General features: G+C 39.7%; 1 protein-coding gene and 1 long non-coding RNA gene across 3 annotated transcripts; both read left to right on the top strand.

The window, feature by feature from the left end:
- Positions 1-408: 408 nt before the first annotated feature.
- On the top strand, positions 409-3,467 carry LOC145551300 (uncharacterized). 2 transcript variants are annotated; one of them, XR_014087109.1, is made up of 4 exons: positions 409-484; positions 2,943-3,048; positions 3,125-3,199; positions 3,432-3,467. It is a non-coding gene; the product is annotated as an uncharacterized LOC145551300 (long non-coding RNA). The 2 variants fall into 2 exon arrangements; XR_014087108.1 differs by lacking the exon at positions 409-484 and adding an exon at positions 900-1,198.
- A 12-nt stretch (positions 3,468-3,479) lies between these two features.
- LOC145551329 (uncharacterized) lies at positions 3,480-8,371 on the top strand. Its single transcript, XM_081605816.1, has 4 exons — positions 3,480-3,538; positions 4,342-4,420; positions 4,525-4,747; positions 7,889-8,371. The coding sequence occupies exons 1-4, from the start codon at positions 3,480-3,482 to the stop codon at positions 7,963-7,965; spliced, it is 438 nt and encodes a 145-aa protein (XP_081461942.1). The 3' UTR covers positions 7,966-8,371.
- The last annotated feature ends 727 nt before the right edge of the window (positions 8,372-9,098 follow it).

Here is a 9,098-nt window from a genome sequence, read left to right as displayed (position 1 = left end):
AAACCCAGCGCGAGCGTCGTAGCGCTCATGTTGCGTTTAATGGCGGCTCGGAAAACAGGTTACCACAAGTTAACACCGATTAAACAGTTTTAACTGCTGATAAAAGTGACAGAGGACACAGATAAGGGAAGTGTGGAAGCCCCTACTGTATCAAACTGACAGAGGAATAACAGAGAGTTGGCCATTCTAAGGTAAAAACCCAGCGCATACAGTGTTCATGTTTTTTTTCATCCAGATGGCTTCCCACGCCCCCCCTGGAATGGCACGGCGCCCCTTTAGGGGCGCGACCCACAGTTTGGGAACCTCTGATTAGAGGAGAAAATATAATCAGTTAAATAGGATCATTTCTTTAAATATACCGTATTTCCCGTCTATTTTAGATTGAGTCTGACTTCTTCTGACTTTTCTTTGGTCCCTGAACGTCTCTGAGTTTTATTTTCACTTTCCTCATTTTGACGCAGTTTGGATTTGCCGCAATCTGTGGGTAAGAAACTTAACATTTCTTTCGTTGTGATGGTTTAGATCGTTTTAAGGGTCGTTGCGTTCAGAATCAGCAGAAACTTCCGCTCCATAGTTCCCAGTAACAGATTCCCAGCCGAAACTGGAAGGAACCGATGAAAATCTGCCCGCAGCAGAAAACACGGGCGGCCTGGAGCTGCAAGACGTTCATAGGATCCATAGATATTTATATGAAATACTAAATACTGCTGAGGTAAAAGAATGTGACATTAATCCTTGATGACAATTTTAACATTTCATCGAGAAATACTTAAGTATATTTTTGTGTATCTGTACTTAAGTAGATTTAATAATGTATACTTTCTACTTTTACTCCACTACATTTTACAGTAAGTATCTGTACTTTCTACTTCACTACGTTTCTACTAAACTGTCGTTACTCGTTACATCCAAGTCTCGTTGCTCTTTTTGTCCGTTAAAATGTGAAGTTCAGGGATTTAAGATGGCGCCGTAAAATCCCAGCAATAACGTGACTTAGTGTCTGTTGTCACCCATGGGCTCCACCTTTACTCGCTGCGGAGCTCCAGACATGCGCAGTGGTTTACTCTGAGCGGGAGAAGATGTCTGTCTAATGTCAGTTATATAATAGCTGCATAAATCATAGATATGGCGACATGTAAAATCACGGTGGGACTTTGTCCAACTTTTAGCGTCACTTGGAAGGAAAGCTTAAAGAAAGGTAAGATCTGTGGACGTGATGCTAGCAAAGCTAGCTGTACAGAGACACATGTTGCATCTGCGATGAAAACAAGTTGTCACTCATGAGCTGAATTATTGTGTGGAGGTGTTGACTGAGGTGTCACAGATATGGGACAACGCTGTGACCAAAGTGCAATATAGTGATATGACATTCAGGAACGATCTGATTCTTCTGGACAGATCTTTACTAAATCCTAAAGGACTGAAGCGTCACTGAGAGACGTTCTGTGTTCTTGTAATGCTCTGCGTGCTACACTGCAGTAGCTAGTATTTTATTTTACTTAAAAAAATTATATATATAAATATTAAATAAATATATATTTAATTGGTGAATAAAAAACAACGTAAGAACACAGAGCATGCTCATTGCTCTTTGTTTTCGTCTCCTGTCATGGTGGCAGACGTTGCAGCAGGAGGGAGGATGAGAACAGTCACCTCCTTCTGCTTGGTTACTTCTTGCTTATTGCGCCTTGGACAGTGTTTATAGTTTACAGTTGTTTACCGTTAATTGCTATGTTTAATGGTGCAGACAGTTGTGGTTTCTGACATGGGCAATTGGGCAACTGCCCAAGGCGTTATTTTTTAGTGATGGCAGGAGACCTCTGCGGATGTAGCACAGAGATGAAAGCAAAACAGAATGAAGAAGAGTTTGAATTGATAATGGTTACATTTATTTCAGCTCTAAGTATTTAATATCTAGGTGATTTATGGGAATGTGGATCTTTCAGATCAATTAGAGAAGCAATTTGATAGGTGCACTTAATTTTATTGTGTCATGTAGCGGCGGGCGCTGATTGGTCTTGATTTGGTCTCAGGTTCGGTGGTCTAGACTACAACTCTGCTACGTGGCTCCTTGGTTCCATGTCCTCCCTGCCAGTTGGATTTCTTTTAAATAAAAGTGGTAAAAAAAAAAAAAAGGTGAAGTTCATGTTATGTTAGGACAGGAGACAAGATGTTTCATCTGAAATTATGATGCATAGAATCACATATCTAAGTCTAAACTATGTTACAGAGTAAACACAATAAAACATGCTTTATCTGTGGCTGTTCATTAAAATGGCACATTTCTAATGTATTAAAATTAAATATGATCGGTTCACTTAATGATATTAGCGATTAGGTATCCATTCAGCAAGTACTTTTACTTAATACTTAAGTATTTTTAAAAGCCAGTACTTTTTACTTTCCTTAGTAAATTAATGTACTTTACTTTACTTGTCTACATTTTTGTCTGTGTATTTGTACTTTTACTTAAGTACATTTTTTGAGTACTTCTCCACCACTGGAGAAATGTCACTTATTCAAAACTCCACTTCAGTCAGAGTTAGTTTTTATTTGCTTGAGTAACTTCTTTGAAAAATGTATTTTCAGAAATACTTTCTACGCTTTGCTTTTACTTTTACTTGAGTAATTTTACTATGAGTATTTCTACTCTTACTTGATTTTATTTAGTTCTGAATCAATGAGCTTCATGTTTTATTCTCCAGCTGTTTTACTAACAGGTCATGTGGACGAGTGTCTCCTGCCATTTTTCTCTCAAAGTCTCAGATTCATCAAGATTCCTCAAAACACAAAATGATCAATTATTTTCCACTCTATTCATTGATTCAACAAATCATTAATCATTTCAAGATTTGATTCTAACTTGATTTAGTAAATAAATATAAATTTAATAAAACATGAATATAAAATAATTAAAGTTTCAAACTTATTTGTGTTTTCAGGTGAGTGGAGGAGCGCCACCTAGTGGCAGCAGGATCAGTGTGAGGACGGAGAGGACGCAGTCCTTCCCTCTAAAATGTCTCTTAGTGGGGAACACCAGGACCACAGGTGAGGTCATGACCTTTACCTGTGCAGGAAAGGTCAAAGTTCAGCAGTGGAATCACCAAACTGTCTCCATTCACAGGAAGCCATCAGAACCAGAACCAGAACCTGGACCCGGACCCAGCTGTGTTTCCTTCAGCAGTAACAACTCAAAGAGGTGAGCTGGATCTAAGTTTGTTATTTTTTAAATGTGTTCATGTGAGCCCAACAAATATTACCTTTACAAATTCGGCCTTTTATCACTGAAGAAATATTTCTCCTCTGAAATTTGACGGTTTTATACAAATATATTAATGTGATTATTGGAAAACAATCCAGTCGTGCTGCTAACAACCAGGGAGGCTTTTATCACCAATCCATTTCTAATATGACCTTTCATTAATTTGCAGGAGTCGTGCAGCTGAGCCCAGCTGTGTGTCATGGAAAGCAACAGATCTATGGCTTTTTGCTCATTTAAATCAGACCAGCCTCCAGCAGCAAAGAGCCGGGTCCAAAGGTTCTGTTCAATGTTCAACTGACATGATCATAAAATATACCAGTTCTGGTCACATTTGATTTTCTGTTTTGTATTTTAAAAAGTGATCATGATTGAATGTTTTTAGGGACTTTCTGGGTCTTTAGCAACGTTTGGGAGACATGAGGAACCTAGAAAACTCTGCAGCTGCAGAACAAGATGTGAAAGTTATTAACAGGGAGAAAACATGTAATGATCTGAGAGCTGCACCACCTGCTGCCATCTTAGATTCCAGCTCTGTGGAAACCTCCTGTTGGAGCATTTTAGGGATTTATCTAAAGAAATGCTGATACAATGTTGAGAATCTGTGGAGGAGATAAACATTAGTGGAGCTCCAAGGTTAAAACAGTTGATTCCTGTAATTCTGATTATGGAGAAAAGTATGAATTACATAATTTTTTTTCCTTTTAAATTGACTGATTTTATTAAAAATTAAATCTGCCAGGGTATGAATAATTTTGGTCTGAATTCTAAAATCAGAGCTAATTTAATTGTTTCTGCATAAAGAAGGTGGATCATGTTTTATTCTGTTCTGGATATTTAAACCTAAACCAAACAGACTTTTGCTGCTGTCCTTCTTTCAGCGTTTCAGTCCCAGTCATCAGAAAACAGATCCTAAAATTCTCAGTTAGACACCGATGGAACCTGTGCTGCCGTTTTTAAGCTTTAGAAAACTAAAGAACCATGCAGAGCTAATTCTGCCTCCAATCTGCAGAGAAGCATCATCTCAGTTTGTCTCTGTGTGGACAGACAGATTCTGGTTCATTTGTCCCGGTTCTCCACAGAGAGGATCTGCAGAGCCCAGAGGTTCCCACTGATCCGTCTGCCCAGCAGCACCAAACACAGCTGGACTCCATATTTATGGTCTGTACTTTGGTTCTGTTCAGTCTGTAGACCAGAGGACTGTCGTCTGTCCAACATGGACCTGATGTCCAGATCTAGTCTGATATCTTCTCATTCTGTTCCAGCTGCTGGAGGAAAACATTGTCACATTCGTGAAGAACGAGCTGAAGAAGATCCAAAAGGTTCTGAGTCCAGATGAGCCAGAATGCTCAGAGGGTCAGAGTGAGGATGAGGAGGTGAAGAGGGGTGAGGATGAAGAGCAGAGGAGCAGCAGAGAGGCGGTGATGAAGATCACCCTGAACTTCCTGAGGAAGATGAAGCAGGAGGAGCTGGCTGACCGTCTGCAGGGTAAGAGGATTTCTACAACAATTAAAACATGATACATGTGAAAATGAATTCAACTGAAACCAAACAAGAGAAACCAACAAATACAGAAAATCTTAATCAAACAGTCACATGAGCTCAATGACGTTCTGGATTCAGCAGCTTTTATTTAAACATCACCTGTGGTGACTGGTTGCTGCTCATGAAATATAAACTTTGGGAACTTTATATTTACTGTAAAATATTGTAAAAAAACAAACATGGCAGCAATGCACAAGATAAAAACCCATTTTAGTTTGATTCCTGTACCCAGTACATAAAAATGTAACATTCAGCTACAGATGAAGAACCTGCAGAAACACACAGACAGCTACCAAATTCACACTGTGATGCAGCAGCGCCAACATGGAGTAAATGATAAACTGCTGCTGATCTGCATGACATGATCTCTCCGACTGTCTACCGTCCATCTACAGCCTTAACACATCGGTGTTGCTGGACCATCACTGCTTTTGTCAGTTTAATAGTTTTCCAGCTCAACAAATGCATATACCTTGGGTATCGGATGACATTCGGCTGTTAATGAAAAAGAGAGACTATGCTTAAAATATTTTCTTAAAAATAAAAGGACCACAGATTGGCTGCTTTTTAAAAGTTTGAGGAACAGAGTAGTTAAAGAAATGTACAAATCTAAAGCTAAATATTACACAAATGTCTTAGAAACTGGAGGGAATGGTAAGACGATGTGGAAACTACTAAACAGTTTACTGAATCCCAATGCAAACACTAAACATAAATATGAACTTGCAATAGCAGGAAAAACCATAACTGATCCTGCTAAGCTAGCGACAATGTTTAATGATTATTTCCTCTCTTCAGTTTAAATAATTCTCACGCAAAGCATATGTATAATTTAGACGCTATGTTTTTACAAAAATACAGTAACATTTTAGCAGACCTTTAATCATATAATCAACATTTCCATCAGAACAGGGCAATTTCCCGATGCATGGAAAAAAGCTTTGGTGAAACCGATTTTTAAATCAGGAAGTCGACATGAAATCAGCAACTACAGGCCAATAAGTCTGGTTCCGGTCATGTCAAAAGTGCTGGAGAAAATTATTCTGGAACAGCTACTACTTTATTTAGATAGTAACAATCTTCTGCATCCACTTCAGTTTGGTTTCAGACGTCAACATTCCACAGAGACGCTGTAAGTCTGCTGCTTGAAAAGGTTAAACAATCACTTGACAAGGGACAAATTACTGGTGCAGTTTTTCTTGTTTTGAAAAAGGCTTTTGATACGGAGAGTCACAATTTACTGATCTCAAGGCTTTCATCATTTAATCTCTCAGAACGGTCATTGTCTTGGTTTCCATCATATTTTAAAGATCGTCACCAATGTGTTGTCATTAATAACATAAATCTGTTTTATGTAAAATAGTAACAGGGATTCCACAAGGAACCATCTCAGGTCCTTTTAGTTTGTATGTTAACAGTTTTCCTGAAATTTGTCCTGAAGTCAATCTGCAAATGTATGCTGACACCATTGTTACACATCAGACAAAAGCGGTATTGTTGTTAGTTAAAACTCCAAGTAAATCAACGGGGACCCTTGTCGGGTCAATCAGTGTTGCTCCTAAGTGACCCTCGTCGGGTCAATCAGTGTTGCTTCCTAAGTGGACAGTTTGATTCACAGAGGTTTGATTTACTTGGAGATATATTGTGTTGTTTAAGTGTTCCCTTTATTTTTGACCAGTGTATATATTAGCTGGCCCTAAATCCATCAACTGGAGCAAAGTAAAATAAAAGAAATGGAAAATGATGAATATTAGTTTTTATCAAAACTGAACAGGCAACAATAATTCTCCTTTTTTTTTTTTACATTGAAATAAATGTTTCTCATCTATTATTGCATCTAATGGGAATGCCTTTAAGGTTCATATGTGACTGCAACAAGATCATCTCAGCTCCTGCTGCCTTTCTAAAACCTCCAACCATTAACAACTGGACAGGGTACTAATAAAGTGGCCATTTGGCTCTTTGTTTCCAGCTTGCAGACACTGTTGTGAAAAAATGATCACCAAGCACTGTTCAGGAGAAATCACTCAATCAGGTTTATTTGTGAACTGTGCAGAACTCAGAGCTTGTAGGACAATGAGTGATGAAGCAGGTCTGGATGAAAAGCTCTGCCAGGCAGAGACACACATGAGTTTATACCAGGATAAAGAATCCAAAACAATGGCTGAGACAGTCTGGTTCTCATGCAGCTGTGGGAAACGAGTCCCAACCTGGTTCATGGAACCCAAATAACTTCACTGTGGTGAGAATTCACAAGCATTTCATATAACATGATCAGCAGATGTTAACTTGTAGTCATTTTCCACCACACACTGCTAAAAAAAATATTTCAAATTAAACACTTTGACAAAACTCTGAAGGTCAGAGGTCGCTCTGTGGGAAACATGTCTGATTAACTGAAACCTTCAACCAGAGAAAAACAATCAGTTTTAATGATCAAAACTGATTGAATCAAGTCTGTGCAGAAAGAACCTGGTTTATTTATTTGCTGTTTTCTTTTATCCGTCGCCTCAGTGGGAGTTTTATTCAGAAAATCAGAATTATAATTTTATATTTCCTCATTGACTGAAATTGGAATTACTTTCAGGTTTAGACACCTTGGTAGAAAAATAATTATCCATCCATTTTCTAACACCCTTGTCCCTTAGTGGGTCAGGAGGTGCTGGTGCCTCTCCAGTTAACGTTCTGGGCGTCACCTGGACAGGTCACCCTGGACAGGTCGCCTGTCTGTCGCAGGGCAACACAGAGACACACAGGACACACAACTATGCACACACACACTCACACCTAGGGGAAATTTGGATAGGCCAATTAACCTGACAGTCATGTTTTTGAACTATGGGAGGAAACCAGAGAACCCGGAGAAAACCCACCATGCACAGGGAGAACATGCAAACTCCATGCAGAAAGACTGGGAATCGAACCCAGAACCTTCTTGCTGCAAGGCAATGGCTCTACCAGCTGCGCCACTGTGCAGCCCCCAAAAAATAATTAGTTTTCTGTAATTATTTTTTCATCATAGCGGTTCATACACAAACCCTTCTTAGAATATCAGAAATTGTTTTTATTGTTTTTTTTCTTCAGATTTTGATGTTTGGTGTCAAAAGGAGCTTAAAGACCATCTGAAGAAGAAGTTCCAGAGTCTCTCTGAAGGCTGCTGAACCTGGAAATAAAACGGTTCTGAACCAGATCTACACAGAGCTCCACATCACAGAGGGGTTAACTAGAGAGGTCAACCAGGAACATGAGGTCAGACGGATTGAAACAGCATCCAGGAAACAAGAAAAAATCAGAAGAGAAGACATCTTTAAAGCCCCACCTGGAAGTGATCAACCAATCAGAACAGTGATGACCATGGGAGTGGCTGGCATTGGGAAAACACTGTTAACACAGAAGTTCACTCTGGACTGGGCTGAAGGCAGAACCAACCAGAACATCCAGTTTATATTTCCATTCACTTTCAGAGAGCTGAATGTGCTGAAAGAGAAACAGTTCAGTTTAGTGGAACTGATTCATCACTTCTTTGAAGATATTAAAGACGCAGGAATCCGCAGCTTTAAAAAGTTCCAGGTTGTTCATCTTTGATGGTCTGGATGAGAGCAGACTTCCACTGGACTTTGATAATAATCTGATCCTGACTGATGCTACAGAGTCCAGCTCAGTGGATGTTCTGCTGACAAACCTCATCTGGGGGAATCTGCTTCCCTCTGCTCTCCTCTGGATAACACACGACCTGCAGCAGCCAATCAGATCCCTGCTGAGTGCGTCGCATGGTAACAGAGGTCAGAGGGTTCACTGACCCCAGAAGGAGGAGTACTTCAGGAAGAGATTCAGAGATAAAGAGAAGGTCAGCAGGATCATCTCCCACATCCAGAAATCAAAAAGTCTCCACATCATGTGTCACATCCCAGTTTTCTGCTGGATCACTGCTAAAGTTCTGGAGGATGTGATGGAGACCAGAGAGGGAGGAGAGCTGCCCAAGACCCTGACTGAGATGTACATCAAGTTCCTGCTGCTTCAGTTCACAATCAAGGAGAAAAAATTCATGGACGACAAAGACAAAAATATCTGGAGTCCAGAGAACAAGAAGCTGATTGAGTTCTAGGTAGTCTGGCTTTAGATCAGCTGCTGGAGGGAAACCTGTCTTCTATGACAAAGATCTTGATAAGTGCGGCTTCGACATCAAAGATGCTGCGTTGTTCTCAGGAGTTTTCACTGAGATGTTTAAAAAGGAGAAGGAACGCACAACATCTCCGTCTACTCCTTTGTTCATCTGAGCATCCAGGAGTTTCTA

The sequence above is a fragment of the Poecilia reticulata genome, chromosome 4 (assembly GCF_904066995.2).
Source record: "Poecilia reticulata chromosome 4, P_reticulata-male-v2, whole genome shotgun sequence".
NCBI classification, from domain to species: domain Eukaryota; kingdom Metazoa; phylum Chordata; class Actinopteri; order Cyprinodontiformes; family Poeciliidae; genus Poecilia; species Poecilia reticulata.
Note: the sequence above shows the minus strand (reverse complement) of the source record. Positions and strands in the feature narration are given on the sequence as shown.

Excerpts from the sequence above, each read along its gene's own strand:
- LOC145551329 (XM_081605816.1), top strand. The coding sequence starts at position 3,480 with ATGGCTTTTTGCTCATTTAAATCAGACCAGCCTCCAGCAGCAAAGAGC. Across the intron at positions 3,539-4,341 it reads GCAAAGAGCCGGGTCCAAAG|AGAGGATCTGCAGAGCCCAG; the intron begins GTTCTGTTCAAT and ends GGTTCTCCACAG. Across the intron at positions 4,421-4,524 it reads AGCTGGACTCCATATTTATG|CTGCTGGAGGAAAACATTGT; the intron begins GTCTGTACTTTG and ends ATTCTGTTCCAG.